The sequence below is a fragment of the Geospiza fortis genome, unplaced genomic scaffold (genome assembly GCF_000277835.1).
Source record: "Geospiza fortis unplaced genomic scaffold, GeoFor_1.0 scaffold376, whole genome shotgun sequence".
NCBI classification, from domain to species: domain Eukaryota; kingdom Metazoa; phylum Chordata; class Aves; order Passeriformes; family Thraupidae; genus Geospiza; species Geospiza fortis.
In genome coordinates this window covers 202,971-225,747 of record NW_005054636.1, presented here as the reverse complement: position 1 = coordinate 225,747, position 22,777 = coordinate 202,971, and the positions used below count along the sequence as shown (strand labels likewise).

Here is a 22,777-nt window from a genome sequence, read left to right as displayed (position 1 = left end):
CTGGAAACACAGTTAAAAATCACAGTTTTACTTCTTACTCTGGTTGGAAATATTTCGTGGATTCCGTCACCCCCAACAAATCCTATCACAGACAGAATCCAATTAGGGCTCACGAGCAAGTTGCAACCCTTGAATCATTTGCATGTATCACATGAAACTCAATCATATTTTGTGAGCAGAACCAACAGATTGTCAAGGTTAGGGCATTTATGGCACATCTCCTGAGGGGTGGGATGGAGAGTAGTCTTAGGTTACAATGTGAGATGTAACCAAAAGTATGTATTCTATGGCCACCTGTTAAAACCAGGCGGGGCACTGTTCTTTATCTCTTCCATGACTCATCCCTGGTAACTCCAGAGGATATCTTCTGTTAATGGGCCATCAAGCCTCACCGAATAACTCTTAAAATTACGCCATCCCATAGTGAGAGGCTCCACCCAGGGGGAGGAGCCAAGCATTCCTACCTGGATATGATCTGAGACTTGGAACATCACAAGCAGCCTTATCCACTGAATTCCCACAGGATGAGAGCTACAGAACCACCACTTGACATTCAGAGGAAGAACAGGCCTTTCTACAGGATCCCTGCTCCAACAGAACCACACCTGTCCCTGCAGGAGCACTGCAGCCACCATTGAATGGGACTGCTACCAACACCCCGACCCACAGGCTGTCAGGTTGTATCCTCACTCTGTCAGGTTAAGTCTTTTTTTTTTTTTTTTGCATTTATTTTAATTTTCCTATTAAATTGTAGATCTGACATGGAGTCTCTTACTAATTTGCTTTCAAACTAGTGCAAGAGGGAAGAAAGGAAAGGCTGGAGCCAGAGCTCGGGAGTATTCAAGGCCAGGTTGGAGGGGGCCCTGAGAAGCCTGGTCTAAAATCTCCCAAACTAAGAGTGAAGAAAGAATATAAATAAAAGGCAAGGCAACTCAGGATAGCTGAGTCCCGCTCATAAGAGAATTTCCAACTTCCAGCAAGAGCACCATCCTCCAACTAAAAAGAATAAAATAAATTTATGAAGGGAGAAAAGTTTGTTCCCATACTGAGATGTCAGAAACCATGCATCCAAGACTGAAATACTTAGTTTCAGAAATGAATTATTAGTAATTTCTGAAAGCAACAATAATTAATGAGCTGAAGATGTGAGTCATAGTAAGGAGCTAATAAGATTAGTGAGAAAGCAAAAGTAAAGGAAAGATCATTTTATTAAGAACAGCTGGTGACACAACTCCCCTGAGAGCTAGTAATTGTCTATTTGTCCTTCTCAAACACACACAAATCCTACTGAATTACATTCTTAATTAAATGTTTTTCATACATTTTACAAATAGCAAAACCCATGCTCGGTTTCCTGAAAGTAGATTTGAGCTAGTAAATTAATTTGTTTTCTGTATCTGGCAGATTCAGTTCCTCATTAAAGGATTTTCTAGATCTGAAAACACGATTTTATCACTTACAGAGGGCAAAAATAATCTGTAGAAATTGTTGTTGAATTCGCCAGGTTTAGACACGTCATCTGAGATGCCTCCCAGATAACTGAAAGAATTTAAGCAGACTGCAATGCTGTTAGATACAGTCAAATTTAGAAGTATAAAACTTCTATTAAAGAGACATAAAAATAGCTGGGGGAGGATAATTAGAACATCCTCATTCTATGATGAAGAATAAGTATTCAAAAAAGTATGCAAAAAATCTACCAAGATGCAAATAATATATAGAGGAAAAATGCAAATGCTCACTTAATTGACCTGGTTTTCCCTTTAAGGTAATCTGATGGATTCACATGAGCAAATGGGCTTTACAAAATACTGGAAAGATTAGCATTTGTCTCTTTTCATTATCTTCAGGTCAAATATCACAATGTAATCCTATAACTTCTGCACTGAACATTTGGCACTGTAGCTTGACATGAAGAAAATTACTTGGAGTCAAATGTATCTTTTAGGAATAAGCAGAATAAAATGATACAAAAAAGATTTCAAACTCCAAGCAGATAAACCTTTCAAGTGTCTAAGAGTGCTGATATTAATATTCCTCTTCAGAGTAAATCTTGTCATTAAGTTATAAAATAACAACCAAAAAATGTAAGAAGCACAGAGGCAGAAATATCAAAGGCTTGCATCCTCTCAATTAACACTGAAAAGATTTTTTACTCTTTTGCTTACTGGGAATCTGATCCCTAATCAGTGGCTAGATTGACAATGAGCAACAGTGCAATTCAAGTTTCTGACTGACTTTGGTAGAGGGCTGCATTTTAATGAGAAGTGCCAAAAATCAGATGGCCACAAATAACAAGGGAGCTGGAAGAGCTGTGGCATCTCAGCCATCATTCCCCTCCCATCCATCTGCATCTCTATAATTCTCAGACAGATTGAAGAAAACACCCCTAATATTTTATTTCTCTCACTCAGTCCTCATAGATGCAAAGTTGACTATATAATTAGAATGAATGGGCAGCACATATTAGCTAGACATGACATTCACATTATTTAAAAACAGTATAAAAATAAATTTCATGAAACATTTTGATATCCTGATTTTATAAAATGTCTGATAATATCAAGCTCTGGTGGCTTGCTATACAGCTACTGTGCCTTGGTGTTTTGGAAAAGAAGGAACAAATGAAGTGAGAAGAACACTGGAAAAATCTAATAGACAAACTGACTGATCTCAGACCCCAAGGTCATAGCAAAGCAATTCATTTCTTGGTTTTTCAACAGCACAAGACATAATTTATCAATCTGAGACCACACTTATAAACACTATACATCTCAATAATATGTTCTTTGCACTGTGTAATTTTTTAAACAATGACAGATTGCCTGGGCTGGACCAAAGTTATTTTACAAACAAAAATGAAATATTTGCAAATGAAATGGTTCAATAAGGCAGGGAAGGGGGGTTGGGGAGAGAAATGGAAAAAAAAAATAGAAGAGATAGAGAGACAAAAAAAGAAAGGATTATGCCAAATAGCAGCTGTACTTAACTGCAACTGCAAAGTAATCTATGCTGTAAAATGTTTTCAGAATCCACATCCTTTGAAATTCTATTATTTTTGTCCACTAAATGAAAAATATTTCCTAAGTTTAACAACACCAACAAAAACCTACACTGCCAAAGAAATAAAATTATTTAGTAAAACAAGAGCTATAAATTAACATCTCTCTCAAGTTGCCCATTTGATGACAAACAGCCTTGAAGTCAGTAAGGAATTTGAGTCTAAGTTCCCCTCCCCTTAAAGTGAAATAATATTTTCTGTCTCTTCCAATACAAGCCTAATCTTCACAACTTGAAGCATTCAGGCCAATCATCTACTCATAGTGAGGGTGGAGCACAATTTTGTTAAAGTGGGATTCTCTTTGGCCAGCATCTGACACAACCTGGCTCTGACTTTGACAGGGCTCTGAGGGTGTTGCTGTGATGTGAAAACAATTCTGTGTTAATTTTCTCATCTGGAGGCTGCCAAAATTCTTGATGAACTATAGCACTGATCCTGCACTGCTCAGCCTAGGAAGGGAAGAGGGAAGTGCTCTTCAGGCATGAGCTGCTTTCAGGGTCTTGATTGAGAAAACTCAGCCTGTTTCTTGAGAGTCCATAGTGGGTGTGACCGTGTTCACAGGGGTCTGAGGCTGAGGGAAGAGACGAGGATCTGACTCCATGTTTCAGAAGGCTTGATTTATTATTTTATTATATATATTATATTAAAACTATACTAAAAGAATAGAAGAAAGGATTTCATCAGAAGGCTAGCTAAGAATAGAAAAAGAAAGAATGATAACAAAGGCTTGTGTCTCGGACTCTCTGTCTGAGCCAGCTGACTGTGATTGGCCATTAATTAGAAACATCCAACATGGGCCAATCACAGATCCACCTGTTGCATTCCACAGCAGCAGATAATCATTGTTTACATTTTGTTCCTGAGGCCTCTCAGCTTCTCAGGAGGAAAAATCCTAAGGCAAGGATTTTTCATAAAAGATGTCTGTGACAAATGGGTGCTCAAGAACAGGGATGAGATCAAAGACTATGTACAAGAAATGAGTCTGGAAGTTCAACATGCATGATTTCTAGTCCTAACAATTTCCTGCTCCAGACAACATGGCTCCTGTCAACTTTCAGGTGACAAACTCTTTCAGAGACCTGGCTGTTCCTTCATTCACCTATTATTTAACAATAAGACCTCTGTTTGAGACTAATCCTTATAGTGCAAGGAAATCAAAAAGATCAAAGCTGCAGGTGATGTGGCTGCACAAGTTTGTTTTGGTGAAGTTCTGCTTCAAGGATTATTTAGGTATTTTATTTGAAACAATAATTGCTATTCACCCAGCCTGTACATGCAAAGCATAATTTTCAAAAAAAAAGGAAAAGAAATTTATTGTCACACTTTAATGTTGTTCCACATATTCTTGATACTAAAATTATTTCAGGCCATTTTAAAAAATTGTATATGAAGACTGCAACCACAGCTCCTTCTAAAATAAACATTAACTTTGTGTTTCTTTGGATGCTACTAATAGCTGCATGAGAGAAGGAGAGAAGCATTTGAACAAAGAGGAATAAAAAAAAGGAGTTCAGGCTTAAAAATGAGACATCAAAAGGGGGTTTAGCAAGAGACAGAAACAGCTACTTTTACATCTTATGATAATTGGGGTTATAATAATGTCCTTACACAAAAGAAGGAAGAGGGGCATTTCCAAAGTGAGAATTCAACGCTACTTCCAAAACTCTGTTCAAAAAGTAATGACAATCACTTTGAGATTTTTTTTAAAGTCTTTCTGTTCTCCCTTCTGTACTGTAAAGGGCGCTTGCTCCCCTTGCTCCTGCTTTGCTCATTCCCTCTGATTCTGCTCTCCCTCTGTAGGGTTTTGTATTGCCTCAGCACCCCAGTGTCTCAGACCCAGAGTATTTATCCTACTTACAGACTTAAGTGTGGAATTTATTGCACCTGGGCAGGCAGCTGCACCTCCACAGATTCCCACAGCCTCCAGAGCCCTTTCTGCCTCTACAAACAGCTGCTTGGAGCACAAAGGGGACTGGGCAAGGGCACAAGCATCCCCCTTTCCCTGCCTCTCTCCTGCATTCCCAACAACACATGCCATATTCCAAAAGGTCTCCCTGGTGCCATATACCACAGAAAGAAATGCAATCCCTATCTGGAAAACCTAAAGTCTAATAGCAGGCGCTTCCACCTTCCAAAACATCTCAGGATATATTCTAGGGCCCACCTCCACAGAATGTTTTGGGTTGGAAGGGACCTTAAAGATCATCTTGTTCCAATCTTGTTGTCATAGGTGGGGACACCTTCCACTGGACCAGGCTGCTCAAAGCCCCATCCCCACTCTCTGCTAGAGCTTTCCTGCCATCCCTCTGCTGTAAACCTGGCACATCCCCTTGGTACATCCACTGGGGGTTTGCAGCCTGCTGGTTCTCATGGGGATGGAGCTGATCATCCGCCTCAGTTACTTCCAAAGCTGTTGCACATCTGGAAATGCACAACTGTGACTGATTCTCAGGCAAACATCTACTTCGACAGGTGCAGGGCAGAAGACCTCACTGTGCTCACCTCCTTTTTTGTAAGTAATTTGCATCCATCCTAACCATTGAAAAACATTACAAATTGCACATCTGGAGATGTTACAAGCTCTAAGTGGTTCAAGCCTGTACTTTCCTCTTCCTTTTTAAAATCAGCAACATCATACCAACAGAAGTACCATACAGTAGAATCACAGAATAGTTTGGGTTGGGAGGGAACTTGAAGTTGTATCTCCAAGCCCCCTGCCCATGGGCAGGGATACCTTCCACTAGACCAGGTTGCTCAGTGCAACCTTTAACATAAGGCTCACAGCGAGAATGAAAGACAGCATTTTAGGTGAAAAAAAAAAAAAAAGGCAGTTTAGTCTTAATAAATGCGTACAACAGCAGAACAATTACTGGCTCATCTAACATTTGCATTGGGTTTAGTAGGAGCTGAGACAGTTGCCACTGAGATTAATCCACACTATTCTCTTGCCCTGTAGCTTTGGGAACCATGGTGGAACAGCCCTTGGTTCAGGACATTTCTTCAACAGAACCATTCACAGGTGACAACCAAATAAAAAATATGTTCCAAATGTTTCATTTAATTGCTTATTTCAGCTCAAGGGAGTCCAGAATCCCCACTTACAGGTGGTACAGAGGTCTCTGTCAGCACAGACAGTAACAATCCATTTGCCCCACCATCACCTGCCACTTATTTAGCAATTTTTAATGTCCTACTCTCTTCTAGTCCATATTATACCTTAGCATGGAGATTGTAATAACTGGGCATCTACTCATCCTCTCAAAGTGCAGCCTCAAGAGGAAGAGCGATGAAGGGAAGTTTTAAGAGCCTTGTGACAACATTGCACATGTAATATTGAGCTGTTTTTTTTCCAGTGCCATCCTGGAATACACTAAACCAGCCACGTTATGTGCTTTGCCCTCCAGTCCTACATCCTTACTAGCAGCACACATAACTTCAGCAGCTCTCCAAGCTGATAGATAACCTGGAGTACAGAGAAGTTATCCCAAGATGGGAAAAGACAGCCTTCTTCCCTCACATCCTAGCTTCAATGGAAAAAAAATCATCAGAATTGAACCAGCATCACTTATCTTAGCTGAGGTATATCATGCTTCGAGGGGTGCTTAGCTTTTAAAAGAGAGAGGAGCTATGCTTTTCTGTCCTATGCAGCAGAGAGCAAAATGTTCAAAAATAGACATTCCTCTGACTTAAGTCACAAAAAACTCAACAGATATAAAAATAGCTATAATGAAAATTACCAAGAATTCCAGTCAAAAGAACTGCAGAGACACAGAAGCATTTGAAAAGTCACAAAGGGTGTAGACATCTGCATGTTTAAAAAGATCACACAGTATTGGTGGTAACCACATGATAATTTACAAATTATATTGCTTCTAGCTGAATTTAATCATACCACCAAGACTCTGGCTCCTAACCTATCCCCCCAGAATTTCCTGAAGAGCTAGATGGCCTGGACCAGAATCCCTTCACAGTTACATTTAGTTTCACATTTAAAATCAGTCTGTGACACAACACTTTTTCAAAAGTAAAAACATCTGTAGGTTGTCTTTTGGTTTTAGTGTCTGCCTCTCATGATTTTATGAAGAGAACAGATCCTTGGTAGTTAAACCCTAGATCATCCAGCTTGAGTTCATGTGTGTCCTAAGCCTGGGAATCTTTAGCCAGCTGCTTTCTGTGACGGTGTTCACAGGGGTCTGAGGATGAGGGAAGAGATGAGGATCTGGCTCCATGTTTCAGAAGGCTTGATTTATTATTTTATGATATATATTACATTAAAACTGTACTAAAAGAATAGAAGAAAGGATTTCATCAGAAGGCTGGCTAAGAATAGAAAAAGAAAGAATGATAACAAAGGCTTGTGTCTTGGACTCTCTGTCTGAGCCAGCTGGGCTGTGATTGGCCATTAATTACAAACATCCAACTTGGTCCAATCACAGATCCACCTGTTGCATTCCACAGCAGCAGATAATCAATTATTACATTTTGTTCCTGAGGCCTCTCAGCTTCTCAGGACGAAAAATCCTAAGGAAAGGAATTTTCATAAAAGATGTCTGTGACAGCTCTCCAGTGATATAAATGCTTAAAAGCACAGAGGGCTTCAGGTTTGAAAAGAACTCTAAGACCACTGAGTCCAACCATTAAACCAGCACTGCCAAGCCCACCACTAAACCATGTCCCCAAGTGCCACATCTACCCATTTTAAATACATCCAGAGTCATGTTTACTAAACCACAGCTCCTAAAACGGCATTTTATCAGAACTGAAGATTAACAGGGAAAAACTCATTTTACATAGATATCTGTCATAATGATTACTCACAAATATTAATGCAGTATTTTCTACCTGGTCTCAGATTCTGGTCACACAATTCTCACTCTACATATCCAGATAACATCAAAGTGTCTGCTAACACTCAACACATCCCAAAGTCACCAAAACAATGGAAATCTACCAGTGTTTCTACCAGCCTCATGTTTTATCATCCATTTTCTTATAATTTCAGGCCTCTGAAATAGCCAGGTTTGGTTCAGACTTTGAGGAAACCAACAAAAATCTTCTGGATGCTCCCAGTCAATGGCTTGGAGTTTTCTTTTCCTATATGTCTCAGATTAATATCATCTGAGTGTACGGTGCTGGGGGTCCTTTTAAAACAATAAGCAATTTGGTACCCAGCCAGCTATCTTATTTTAAAAATCTAAGAAAATTTAGCTATTAATTTCTTTGTCAAGTAAATAGTTTCTTTTCCTCAAAGAAAACAAATTGATCTGGAAAGGCACATTTTCTTTAACTTCTAGAAAAAGTTAGTAGCCTTTTATTACTGGCTTCATGTACCAAAACACATCTACCAAAATAGATGGGACAAATCAAACTCTCCCTAACAAGACAACTTTCCATGTTTTACAGGCAGGTGATGTGGGAGTATGCAGCTCTGATTTGAAACAGGCTCCAACCCATATCCCCTGTTCAGTTTAATTAGATTGGATGCTTTGTGACATGTATTTAAGATCCTGCATTTCTGAGACATTTAGAACAAGTAGAACTAAGTATTTCATTAATATTTAAACACAGCAAAACTGACAAATATTGCAGCAGATAAGTTTCTTGGGCAAGATTTCCCTGACAGGATATCAGTAGCTTCCACTGAAAGGAGCCACTGATAGTTACTTGTATCCTGAGGGGGAGAACCAGAGCCCTAGAGATCTACTTAATCCTGGAATACACTAAACCAGCCACTCTTTCAGTGCAGATAAAAGCAGAATACATAATAATGTCACAACAGACCAAAAATAACAAATTTTTGAGCAGTTGCAATTCAAATAGATACCAGATCTGCTGGAAGGCAAGCAGCTTGGCCAGCATACAGAACTTCTGAAGATCACTACTTTTACAACATTTTAAATTTCATTACCATTTCTCAAAAGTCAAGCAAAACATTAAGTACGTACTTTTCAGGGTTTTCCACTTCTTCGGTGACAAAATTGAGGTAAAACCTAGAAAATAGTTATAAAATGTATTATAAGATTTATTCTTATATTTTTATTCTGTATTTCTTTCACTAAGAATCAAGAAGATGATTTTAGTTAAGCCCTGCTGTTAATTACAGTAGGCTTTGCAGGCCCATGTTTGGATTAAGGAGAGAGGGATATTTAACCTTCCCTTATCCTCACACGCAGGAAGGGAATCCTCAGAAAAGACAGCAAAGCAGGAAAAGGAAAAGACAGTGACTATGTAAAGTCAGTGTGTAATTAATTTTTTCTCCTCCTGACATACTACACAGTATTCCATACACACACACACACATGCACACTTCAAGCTTTATATTCCATTTGTGCTTGCTGCCTTTTACAGTTTCAGGTTAGAGTGGCAAAAAGTCTCATCAGAGTACTCAGCGAAGGCTCCTTAACAATACAAATAACTGAAGCCTTAAAAAAAACCCCTCCTAAACCAAGAATTTTCACACCAGTTTGTTGTGCAGAAGCTCAAACACTAGGCTGCTAGCCCTGCATGCTCTTGCACAACCTCCAGTACAGGTTGCACTCTGCTCACATTCCAGCGGCGCTCAAGGGAGAGCTCTGTATGGGAATTCATAGGAACAGCAGGCACAGCCCTGCATACAAAGCAACCATAAGCCTCAAGGCCATGGAACCCTCTGTTCTACATTTATTAGCATTCAGTCTGTGCCTGCCTGGGACACAATTGTGCCTGGCTCAGAGACAGCCCCAAAGTCAGATCTTGTCTAATCAAACAGAGCACTCCATACAGCACCTCTGCTGGTCTTCTGATCTTGTGCAAAAGGCAAATGGCACCTGAGCCAGCAGCACTGCAGCGAATAAACCACTGGTAACCAAGCTGGCAGGAAGTCTGGGAGCTTTGCCCCATCACAAGTCTTGGAGCAGAACTGGGTTAGCAGAACAAGTTAATGCTGGCTCATGGCTTTTTAAAAATAGTGATTTTGTGACTGCGCAAGAAATTCTTTGTCGCCTTATGCAAAACCATCAGTACTTGTTTTTAAACTTTCTAGTGCATAGAGCACAGAAGAAGATTTAGGTTAGATATATGGAGGAAAGTCTTTCCAGTGAGGCTGCTGGAGCACTGGAACTGGTTGCCCAAGGAAGCTGTGGATGCCCCATCCCTGGAAGTGTTCAAGGTCAGGTTGCATGGGGCTTTTAGCATCCTGGTCTAGTGGGAAGTATCCCTATCCTTGGCAGGGGGATTGGAACAAAATTATCTTTAAGGTCCCTTTCAACCCAAACCATTCTGCGATAGCCCAGCATCAGTCCTTTTACTGATGCAAAGGCAGGTTTCCTTGCATTCTTTTCTCCACTTTTTCAGCCAACATTTTACATACCCCACAGTCTACACTTGCTCTTGGCAGGATGAACTCACACACAGAAGAGATACTGCTTTTATTTTCTTAAGTTAACAGTTAAAATTTAACAGTCTTGTGAGCTATGCATTAAATTCTGCCTGCATCCCAGGACACATCACCAACACTTCCAACACTCCTTCGTATTCAGCTAATTGCATTGATTTAGCCCCATGAAACTGATAGTGCAAGGATATTGCCACTCCACTTAATGATCTGCTCCTCCGTGATGAGGTGATGAATTTTAGCTGATAACAAAGGAAAATAGACAGCTGGGAAGAACCACTAGCCAAATTAGGTCTTTTTCCTGCTAATTTCTTTTATAAGTAGCAAATAAGGACCTTGAAATAAAAGTCAGCAGGTGTAAAGAGGAAATGAGGTATTTTTATTGCAAGGCTTTGAACCGTTATGTGAAAAATGGGAAAGAAGCAACAGAATAACAGTGGTTTTGATGAAGCATTTTGCAGGAAAGAAACTCTGAATAATAATAATAACGAGCTTTTAAAATTGCTTCCATACAAAAACTTAGGTTACTATTAAAAAAGTGAGAAACCATCACATGCATGGATATGAGAGATAGAGTCAGTTATAGGAGAGAGGGGGAAGAAAGTAGAGATTCTCCACATAATCAATTCCATTTCTTTGAGGATTCAAAATGCTGGGCTCTTTTCTTACATATCTATGTCAGATAAAGGCTTTGGACTCTCTTGGGTTTCTTCCCCTGCTGCCATTTAGTATATAAAGTTCTGTTCATACTTCAGTGTGCGCATTTATAATGCTCCTGCAACCGGGGAGTTACAGATGGGCAGAGAACTCCAATGCCCAGCCCATTGTCCTTTCATATTAAATAAATAAACCCCTTATCTTGCAGCCCTCGCCTTTTGTGCAAGGTAAAGGACTCGGCTGCCTGTGAGGCTATGGAGAGCAAAGGGAAGACCTGCAGACAAAGCTATCTCAAAATAAGCCCACTCTGTGCACTGTAGTCTGCTTCCTTCCCCTCAGGCTGCTGCTGCTAAAGCCCTTTGGCACTGCACAATGCAGAGCCCTGAGGAGCATGAATAAATTGTAAAGGCAGATTCCAGAAGGGGCAGCACCTTTCAAACCAGCTGCTGTGTACTTTGGAGGGAAAAGAGAGAAAGGACTTGAAAGTTCTAAGCAGGATACCTGAAGGTAGATTCTCATTCCTTTGCTCACAGTCAATCACACCTGACTTTTGTGGAAGCCAGCTGCACTTCTTTTAAGTATGGTCAAAATCTCTCAGACCAAGAAGTGCAAAAACCTAGAGATTTTTATTCTGCTTTGTGGTCCATATCAATCTCATTGTTTCTTACTTGTCAAATACTGCTTTTACAAAGAAAGGCTAAGGGCCACTTTGTAACAGAACCATAGGTTTGTTTTTTATATAATTACTGACTTCTTAAAAAAAATTAAAGCTTCATTTGTACATTTATCCTTTTATTGAAATATTTAATGAAAAAATGAAGACTATTCCTTTCTTGTGGTGTGACTATTTTGGTGGTTAGTGCACGTTTACATATTGTGCAGCACTGAAAAAGAAAAATCTTGCACAATGACCACTGAGCATACGGAACAGTGGTGACAACTACCCTAGCTGTATGATGTAGCTTTGCAAAAGATGTAGAATGTGCTACTCATTGCTTCATATAAATAAATAGCTTTGTTAAAGCACATTAGTGTTTGTTTTCAGGACAAATATGTATAAGTTTCATCCACTTACCAGCCTGAATAGGCATACATTCCTGAATAGAAAGCAAGGGGTAATCCCATAACACTGGCATCATTCCCTGCAAAGGCATTTTTAAAGTGCTGTGTTTCTCCTGCAAAATCAACAAAAAAAAAAGTTGAAAAATAAGCTCTTTGGTCATAACTAGTTTATATATGTGTATATATATATATATATATATATATATCTCATCATGGAACATTTAATCACCCAACAGTTCACTGACATGAAGTTCTGCCCCTGCACCTTAAATTCTGACCCAACCCTCGCAGCCATAATCTGCCAGCAATTGTAAAAGGCTTTGTGGAATCTGTATTCATGCAATAGGAGAATTTGACCTATTAGCTTATTTCAAAGCATGCTGAGCTTGATGACACTCACTGCTCTGTCATTTGCAGCAGTGACTTACATCAACATGAAAGAGTGGAATGAGTTCAGAAGGTTTTGGTGTGGAAAATTTCACTTGTTCAACATTTTAATCAGAAGGAACTTTGCTGACATTTCATTTAGAAGAAATATTTATAAGATAAATAAACCCAAAATCCTAAACATTTCTACCATTGAAAAATTAGTTTGGTAACCCCCTACCATGATACTCAATACTGTATTGATATTACATCGAGTAAGAATTATCTATATATCTATAAATGCAAATATGCAACACTTTTGTTATGCTCTCATTCATTTACAAAGTGCTTTATGGTTTGTAAAATGTCCCTACCATATCCCAAATTTCCCAAAATTCCTGAGAATTCCAAATTTCCTGAGAAGCAACGATCCTCCACAAATATGGAGCAGGAAGAAAATTAATTCAGATTTAAATTAGCAATGAGTCAAATCCTCTACCCTTTGCTCTGGTTTTAGTAAGCCCTCAGTCAAAATCCCCATTGAAGCAGAGGCTTTTTGGTTAAGGGAGAAATTGTGGCCAGAAAAAGGTCCCAGTGGAGAATCAGGGACGCCAGCTGAGCTACTTCAGGGCAACAAGCCCCAAGCAAACCTGGGTTTGACCTGCTCCAAAGGTCTAGAAAAAGTGGGTGGATGGGAACAGAGAGAAATTTTGCACATTTCATATGACACATGCAAGAGGAAACGACATTGCAAGTGCCAGAAAGAAAGTGAAAAACAGGAAAACAAAAATAGTGAATCAGCAGAGTGCTGCACAGGAAAACTTTTATTTCAGAGCCTATACGAACCACAGAGAGCCTCCTGTCCCTGAGAAACTGAGCTCACTGCACAGACTAACACTGTGTCCTTCACTTGGGTGGGACATAGCCCAAAACTGTGACAGTTTTTGTTCGATAAAATCTGCCCCCAATGCACTCAAGAGGGCTCCCTGCTCTGCCCCTGTGTGCTGCATGGCTGCTTGTGCTCTCTGTAGCTGTTGTAGGGAGGGTGACCTGGGGCTTGTAACCATCACACACCTGCTGCTCAGAGGGCTGGGATGGGGAAGTCTCTACAGGTAGCTGAGCACCTGTCAGTGAAAAGAGGGCCTTTACAAGGGCATGTAGTGACAGGACAAGGGGAAATAGCTGTAAACTGACAAAGAGCGTGTTTAGATTACGTGTTAGGAAAAAATCTGCCCTGTGACAGTGATGGGGCACTGGAACAGATTGTCCAGAGAAGCAGCCCAGGATGCTCTGGAAGTGTTCAAGGCTTTGGATGGGCCTTTGAAAAACATGGCCTAGTGGAAAACATCTCTGCCCATGGCAGAGGGTTTGAGCTAGATGATGTTTAAGGTCCCTTCCAAGCCAAACCACCATGTGATTTTGTGGTTCTGTGAATTGGGAGCCCCCTCTAGTACCACACACAGGTACCATGACTAGGGACTAGCACAGTCAGAGCAGCCATCCTGCCTGGGCTAGCCATGTGCTCTGGGGAGGTGCATGCGCATCTGTCTGCCTTTAAATCTCCCCCTGCCCCTCTCACAAAGTTCAGGCCAAAGACAGATTCCAGAGAAGAGCAGTCCATCTGCTCCTTGGAAAAGCAAGTCTGATTGGAATAGTCTCATTGGCATGCTGAAGGAAATACCATTTCATCCCAGTGTAGTTCCACTTCTTATCAATGACATGACAGTACAGAGCCTCAGTTAAGCAAGCACAGACTAATTAAGAGATTTTGCTGCTGTAAGCATTATGTGGTGGAGGCAAGTGGGGAAAGACTGCTGAGGGTAAAGATAAAAGCTCTTTAAAAGCATTTACTTTTCATTTCATACCTTTAATTAGCTGGATAACTCCAGGGACTATAATTATCAGAATTGCTACAAGCTTACAGAAGGTAAGGAACATCTGAATGCGGGCGCTCCAGCTGACACTTGTGCTATTCAGGACCATCACCAGCGCTGTGAGGGGGGAAAAAGAAAAGTCAGAAAGAAATAATTGTCACAAAATTCTTTGCCAGCAGAGGGGTTACACAAACAACAGATCCTGATGCATTAAAGGAAATACACCCCAATAATCTTCTCCAGCTCTTGTCCTCCCACTTCTCCCATCCCCCTTCGAGGTACCACACCAAAGGCTTGAGCTGAGCCCCTGTGCCTCACCCACTGCACTGACCATCCGTCTGTCCCTTCTCTGCACACCAAATTGCAGCTTCATTGACCCAGAATTGTCAGCTGCTGGTAGACAACTGGCTGCCAGGGCACTTGTTCAGATGAAAGAAATTAATTGCCCCACTCTTGCCACCCCAGATTTCTTTGTCAGTGCTGCTTTGGGTAGAGATCTGTATTTTTCATAAACAGTAACAATTAATAACCATATTGAACTTTCTCACCCTCATTTAGGCCCCACATAAATTTGTAACTGCTTTACCTCCGTCCTCTTTTCCATGTTCTCCCCCCTTTTTGCTGTACCACCAGAGATGCAGGAGGACCAGAGTGCAAGTACTGTGCCCACCCTTGCTAGGAATCAGTGAAGAAACAGAGACCTTTTACTTCTTGAAAGCAAAGCTCAGGTCTGCAGCTCACCAGCATGTGGAGAGATCAGTGAGAAGGATATTTACATCCTGCCTGGTCAGCTTGCATCTCCTTCTGGGTCAGGGACAGCATCCTCTAGCATTTCCTACAGCACTGACTGACAGGAGGAGGGCAGGTCTTGTCATTTTAGTGCCACTTATTCTAGTTTACTTAAACAGAAGGAGTTTAGATATTAAAAATAAAAAATTTCCCTAAAGAATGGAAGATGGGAGCCATTTTACCAGATAAAAAAATCTTTCCCCTGCTGCTCCAGGTAATCATGGTCAAGCATGTTCCTCCCTTTCTTGCCATCATGTGGAGCTAATGAAGTAGCTCCATCTCAATCCTCCCGTAATTCAAGCTCTCTCAAGAGCACCAGTTTGTGTAAATCATCAGCCACATCACGCATCTCAAGACACACAAAAGCACAATTTGCTAGTTTGTAGGAGCTAGCATTGTAAATCTGGCATGGCACAGGCTTTCTGGAAAAAAACCCCACTGATTTCTCTCAAGTCTTTTATACAGTTTCTCTTCACCAGCGAGGTTAAAAAATATTTTAAAATCTTCTAATATCAACTGAAAGTAGCTTGAGTTTAATTGAACCGTGAGAAAATTCCACGTAATCTGGATCCCAATGTATTTTTCATATATTTTTAATAAAATAAAAATTCTAGGGGGAAAAAAAATATTTTTCTAGAATTTTTATTTGGGAGAGAGACAGTCCCACTCTCCAATGAGAAATTTACAAGTCAATATATACTCACAACACCACCTAACACAATTTTTTCACCAGAAAAGGATCTTGGAGATCAAAATCTTTACTCAGTTCTGTATCCCACCATATTTCAGAGCTGAAGTGTTGTGAAGTCACAAAAAAATTGCTTGGACTTCTGCAACAGTTCACTTGAGACCCAAACATGCAACGTTTCACCTGAGACCCAAACACTTTTTTGTTTTGGTTTGTTTTTTTTGCTTTTTCACTTCCTTGTATACCTATATTTGACAGGCAACAGAAAACCCCAGGGCCTGATTCATTATTCTGTTGTTCCAATATTACATTGACATATCTTGACTCATTTAAATTTTGAAAGATCCCTTTAAGTTGCTGACTAATATTAGCGCTCTTTGAGTTTCCCCTTCTTTCCCTGAGGCTTGATTACCAACAAGACTAACAACTGTTATTGAAGCAAAATATATTTAAAATATTCATTTGACCAAAAGTGCTTAAGTTAGAAAAATCAAGTGCCATAGCCAAGCACTAGCTTATTTTAATTTTCCTAGAAGACTCAGGATACAATACTTTTCTTCTGTAGAAAGTGAAGCCCAGGCATGGACCAGAGCATAAGAAAATGCCAAGAAGGAGATTTTTGTGTAAGAGAATCTGCAATTTGATACCCAGTTTACTCGGAGTTCAAGTTGACTGCAGCAGTCAGTCTGTCAGCCTTACACAGGTCAGAGTAGGTAACATGAGTGGGGAGAGCTTCTCCAGGTTTTCTAATGCCCTGGTTTCACCCTCCTGATACACATATGAGAATGTTACTGGATGGTATGGCCTCAAACACTTCAGGAATGGGTCAGCCACAACTTCTCTGGACAACCTGTGCCAGCATCTTACCAGCCACATCAGAAAAATTTCTTCCATATGTATAAGCTAAACCAGCCCTTTTCCAGTATGAAGCCATTTCCCCTCATCCTGTTGTCACAGTTTAAGCCCAAATGGAAATTAAACCTGGCAGCTGCTTGTTCAATTCCCCCCTTTCTCCCTGCACCCACCACTGGAATGAGGAGGAGAATCAAAGTAAAACTTATCTCAACTTGTGGGTTGAGATAAGAACAGTTTAATAATTGAAAACAAAGTAAAATACAGAAATAATATAAAGGATAATAATAACCGTTATGATAACAAAAAGGAAAAAAACAAGTGCTGCACAATACAATTGCTCACCACCCACTGAACAGAGCCAGAACCCCCATTCCCAAACCCAGCTCAGATGCCTTTCCATTTAAATCCTCCAATGCCCTGGTTTCACCCTCCTGATACACATATGAGAATGTTACTGGATGGTATGGCCTCAAACACTTCAGGAATGGGTCAGCCACAACTTCTCTGGACAACCTGTGCCAGCATCTTACCAGCCACATCAGAAAAATTTCTTCCATATGTATAAGCTAAACCAGTCCTTTTCCAGTATGAAGCCATTTCCCCTCATCCTGTTGTCACAGTTTAAGCCCAAATGGAAATTAAACCTGGCAGCTGCTTGCTCAGTTCCCCTCTTTCTCCCTGCACCCACCACTGGAATGAGGAGGAGAATCAAAGTAAAACTTATCTCAACTTGTGGGTTGAGATAAGAACAGTTTAATAATTGAAAACAAAGTAAAATACAGAAATAATATAAAGGATAATAATAACCGTTATGATAACAAAAAGGAAAAAAACAAGTGCTGCACAATACAATTGCTCACCACCCACTGAACAGAGCCAGAACCCCCATTCCCAAACCCAGCTCAGATGCCTTTCCATTTAAATCCTCCCAGTTTATATACCAGGCATGATGCTCTATGGTGTGGAATATCCTTTTGGTAATCACCTGTCCTGGCTATGCTCCCTCCCACTTTCTTTTGTGAACCTCCTCACTGGCAGAACATGGAGGCAGGGAAAAATGTCCTTGAATATGGGTAAACTGGACTTAGCAAAAAACCAAAACATCAGTGTGTTACCAACACAATTCTCATTCCAAATCCAAAACACAGCCCTGTAATAGCTACTGAGAAGAAATTAACACTAAGCTGGCTGAAACCAGGACACCTATCACTGTGTCCTTATTTGTAAATAAATCCCTTGTAAAAGTCCCTTGAAAAAAGTCTCTTGATAAAAATGTCCTTTGATAGTCCTTCACAAGAGTAAGTGCAGAGTTGGAGGACTGCAATAATAGTAATTCAGGCTGCAGAGCTGAGACTTAAGTGCTTACAAATGCTTAGAAAATTTGAGGCCATTTTTATTCTTTTAAATTTTATTTTATTGCACTTATTAGGCTGTAGGAGTTTACAGTCTTCTTTATCATATAATACCACATAATATAAATGCATTGTTGTTTATTGTAGACTAATAATAATAGTAGTAGTATTTTATAATAAAAAAAACCAGTGTTAATTGTTCTGTGTGCATGACACTTGTCTAGAAATGTGGGGCTTACACCAGTACCATGTGCCAGCACCATAGGACTGGTTGTGTTAGCAGCTGTGTAGTGAAAGGCAATGAGGAAGTGAAGTCGTGAAGAAAGCTGCTAAAAAGCAAGAAAAGATGATGACAGCTGTGCCAGGGCTCAGGAAGGACATCATATTCTGGGACTATGGCCATTAGTCAACACCTCTCTTCAGAATAGGGCCCACTGGAGATATTTAGAGAAGCTGATTGCAGACACTTTGATAAGGGATCACAGCAAATATCAGAAGGCGCAGCAGTTTCTCAGAAAAGGGGAAGTGAAAGGAGGACTCAGATCTAACTTTTCTAACTAGAAGTCAGGCATTGAGTGTGGCTGCAATCTCAATGAAGAGACAGTTAGCTCCAGAGGATGGATAACAATACCTCTGTGAGATGCCTGTCTCTGTGAGATAGTTTACCTTCAGGACGTTCCTCTTTCTCCACTGTATGGGAAGCACAGATTACCTAAACTAAACACCTTGCTAAGATGAATCCTAACCAAGCGTAGTGTGGAGGGAGAACAAAATGGGGTACATGAACAATCAAACACAATGGAAACACGAAGCATGTTTTTCACAATGCCTTCCCTTCCACAGACACAGACAAAATCTAATGGGAGAAGCAGCAGTGAGCATTACATCCTGGCCTACTTTTCAGAATGTATGTACCATTGCCTCAGCAGGAGACCAAGAAAACTGCTCTCCCATAACTTGTCAGACTTTTAGGGTCAAGGCATTCAAAAAAAAAGCCAAAAAATGCCTTCAATTTGCAGACTCTAATGAGCCAATTACAAGTCACAGGAAGCCCAAGAGCACCTATCAGAGCATATCAGCAAGAGCATATCAGAGCAGATCCCTGCAAGCCAAGAGATATTTTAATGTAAACTGCTTGTCTGAAGACTGTCAGCAGTAGAGAGTGGCATCTGCAACATCTGCCATGATGAGGGAAAAAAGGCATCTAATTATAGACTCACCTAGACACCAGTAACACTTGGGACTGGAGCATTTGCCAGCAAGCACTGATAGACCTACAGCTAACCACAGTTTTCAAGCATAACTTTAGCTCTAACAGCCAAAGTTTGGGGTATTTGAGTTTGCTAGCAGACTTCTCAAAAAAAAAAAATAAAAGAGGGGAAATTATATATTATTGCAGTGTAAAATGCCCAAAATACACGTATGAATTGGTGCAAGAACTCATGTGAGTTGGTGGAGTTAGTAAGGGGTTTTCAGCCTCACAGTTTTTAATGGCTGAAACCTGTTTATCTGCTTTCTGACATGGAGGCCATGTGAAAAGTTTGGAAAAGGCTCAGTTCCTATTCAGGCTACATATTGATAGAGGAGATTGATACCTTTGCACAGTCCAATTTATCCCTTCCTGTTACTATTATATTTACGTTTACCATTAGGAAAAGAATTAATAGATACAAATAAAGCAATATATGAATATAGGGCCTTTTTTGCAATGATAGGCATGGTGACAGGATGTTGCTTCGTGTCAAGAAACAACAAATATGGAGGAGCTTATCAGCTTTCACTTCAAGAAGTAAATGAGTTTTAAACTCTTTCTCCTAAAAAGACTACCTTCAGCATCAGAACCAAGGTTGACAACATCCCTTTGCTTTGTGTCCTGGAGCTATTTTGACCTGCTGGAACAAAGCAGGGAGCTAAAAGGGCTAATCTCCTCCTTGCATTTTCTTCAGCTGTCCTTCCCTGTGCAGGAGCACATCCAGCTTCTCTCTCCTCTAGCTGACCATTTATTTTCATAAAATTGTAGCAAGTAGATCCTGTCTCTGGAAGAGTTCAAGGCCAGGTTGGATGGGGCTTTGAGCAACCTGATCTAGTAGAAAATGTCCCTTCCCATGACAGGGTGATCTTTAACATCCTTTCCAACCTAAACCATTCTATGAGTCTATGAAATGTATAGTGTAATAAAAATCTTTGAGACATCTGCTCCTCTTTCACATACAGTTAATTAACCGAGTTGAGAAAAAGTTTATGGCAGACTGACAAATTGAGATCTGCATATCCAGTATTTGATCTAGGTTTTTCTCCTTGTGAAGTTTTGCTTAAGAAACACCAAGTGAATTTAAGTGATTTATAAGTTTGAAAAGAACAGGAAGGTTTTGCTCAAAGGTTCAGAAAACTGTGGCATCTGAATAGAGACTCCACACAAGCATCCTTCTCTCTACAGAGACATTGAAATGTTTGGACATTGTGGTTGGTTGGTCATAGTAAAAAGAGAAAAACCATAATAAAGGCAACCAAAAATGAAAGCAGCATATTGTGGAACAGAAAATTTGTTTTTATAGATTGTTCAAGATTGCTCTGAACAGGTGATTTTGAGGGGAATTTTGTGCCCAGCATATGTCTTTTTCCTATAAATAATAACAGAGATGTTTTAAATGTCACCGGGACCAGTAGTTGCATTTTAACCTTCATCTGATCTACATCTCCTCTGCACTGTCTTTCCTTTTTCACTGAAGAGGCACAGAGGTGGGGAGCAGAATGCCTGTAGCCCCTTTACTTTTTGGCAGCTGATAGAGAAGCAAGAGTATTTGCTACTGCCCAGCAGAATCCTGGTTGCATCCACCTCAGTCAACCTTTTGATAATAGGCTTCAGAAGCATCAGTGGGGAGAAAAACAAAAAAGGAAAGAGAAAAGCTGTATTGTGACAAGGACAGAAAAAACTGGGCTACAATGCCAGTGAGGGTTAAAAAACTCCCATGCTGGATATTTTAAGGCCAGTTTTGACAAACATCGGTAAGAAATTGTTTAGATAACACTGATTGTGCTTGGGATCAGGGGATCACCTGAAGATTTTTCAAAATTTCTCCCTCTCCTTTCTAGTACAATGAGAAATGACAAGGTAAAACTGTCAGCCAAGGACAGAGCTCAGTGGTGCATCCCATTGCCTTTCCCCATGCAATAAAGACATATACACAATCTGTGCTCTCTCATCAGGCAAGGAAGGAAAAGGGACCAGGCACAGGTACGAAAAAGGCATGTCATTTCACCTTCTGATTAACTCAAAATTTGAAGTGGAAACAAACAGTACTTTTTGCACCGTTATATTGGATTCCAAGATCTCCAGGGCTCCAAAGTGTTCAGCTCAGCACCTTAATCTTACCTGTCACTCTGCCTACATGCCCAATACCAAACATTTGCAGTAATTACCACCACAGCATGATTCTTACCACACAAGGATAACATTCGGACACTCTGGTTCTAGTTCTAAAAACTACTATAAATGAAACTCCACTGTAGAGAATACTGCAAAGAATGAAGGCCCAGTCTGACATATCACTGTTTTTCTCAGCATCATCCCAGTCACCACTACAAGCTTGCTACAAGAATCCCTTCTTTCAGTGAAATACCAGTTCACCCTAACTATGCTGTACAGACCCACTCTGAACAGGAGAATCTGACCTCCCCTCTCCCTTTAGGCTGTGATTATTTCAGCCTAACTCCACTTTCCCTGCAATGCTACTTATTTGTTCAATTATTTTGCCAAGACCTGGCTTGTCATACAGATTTTCACTTAAATTAAAAGTAATAAAAACATAATTCAAATTGCTCACCTATTGTGCTTGAATCACATGCAATTAACCAAATGCTTTGATGGAGTCCTCACTTAATATTCCTTTTGTCTCAGTGACCTTAATGTTACTGAACATCTGTTTCACTCCTATCTGGCACTGAAATATTTTAGACAGATGTAGCTGAAAAAAGTCATTGACCTCAAAATTCAAGCCCCTAATTCAATTATTCCTATGAAACCTATAGTTTGTGCATAATTAAGTTAGAAAGGAATGCAGTCACATACTGATTTTTTTAACACTCCCGGCAGAAAGGAAATCTTACAGAGAGAGCTCCCACAAAAAGCCACAGTAACCTGGAGACTGGAAATTTAAATGTCAATTGAACTCCTTGCCCCGAAGAAAAAAAGTCATCTGAACCTATTATTGTGCAAAACTGAAGGGGTCTCCTGTGGACCTTTGATCATTTTGCATGTCTTAATTCCTTTTTCCAGTCTTTTTGTTTCTGATACGTGCACTGAGCAAATTTAAAGGAACAATCTGTTACTAATTACTCCGGTCTACCCTGCACTCCCTCCCAGCACAGCTGAATTCCACGGTGTGCCCACAAGGAGCATTCTCACCTGTGACCAGGCAGACCTGGAAACAAGCCTCTAATGCTACAAGCTCCAGAGTCCCAGTCCCATCATTTTTTGCGCCCTCCCATTGCATGCATCCTCCACACCAGCCCAGGTACACCATAAAGCCTCTGCTCTCAGGGTAGTGTCCCTCTTTCCACTGCAAATATTGGCTTTCTGTAACCCTAAACGATCCCTTTTACACTAACTACAGAGTTAGCAAGTGTAGGACAACAAGCCAGCAACAACCATGCACCAGGCTGTATGTTCTGCTCCCAAAATTCAGTTCCCGCTTTCTGAAC

The 22,777-nt window shown here is 40.3% G+C and overlaps 1 protein-coding gene across 1 annotated transcript in view; it reads right to left on the bottom strand.

The window, feature by feature from the left end:
• SLC7A11 (solute carrier family 7 member 11) overlaps nucleotides 1-22,777 on the bottom strand; it is a 62,924-nt gene that overhangs the window by 31,880 nt on the left and 8,267 nt on the right. The window contains exons 4-6 of the mRNA XM_031064811.1: nucleotides 14,384-14,509; nucleotides 12,166-12,265; nucleotides 9,007-9,051 (exon numbers count right to left, since the gene is read on the bottom strand). Coding sequence (XP_030920671.1) covers nucleotides 9,007-9,051; nucleotides 12,166-12,265; nucleotides 14,384-14,509 — 271 coding nt within the window. The remainder of the gene's footprint in view (nucleotides 1-9,006; nucleotides 9,052-12,165; nucleotides 12,266-14,383; nucleotides 14,510-22,777) is intronic.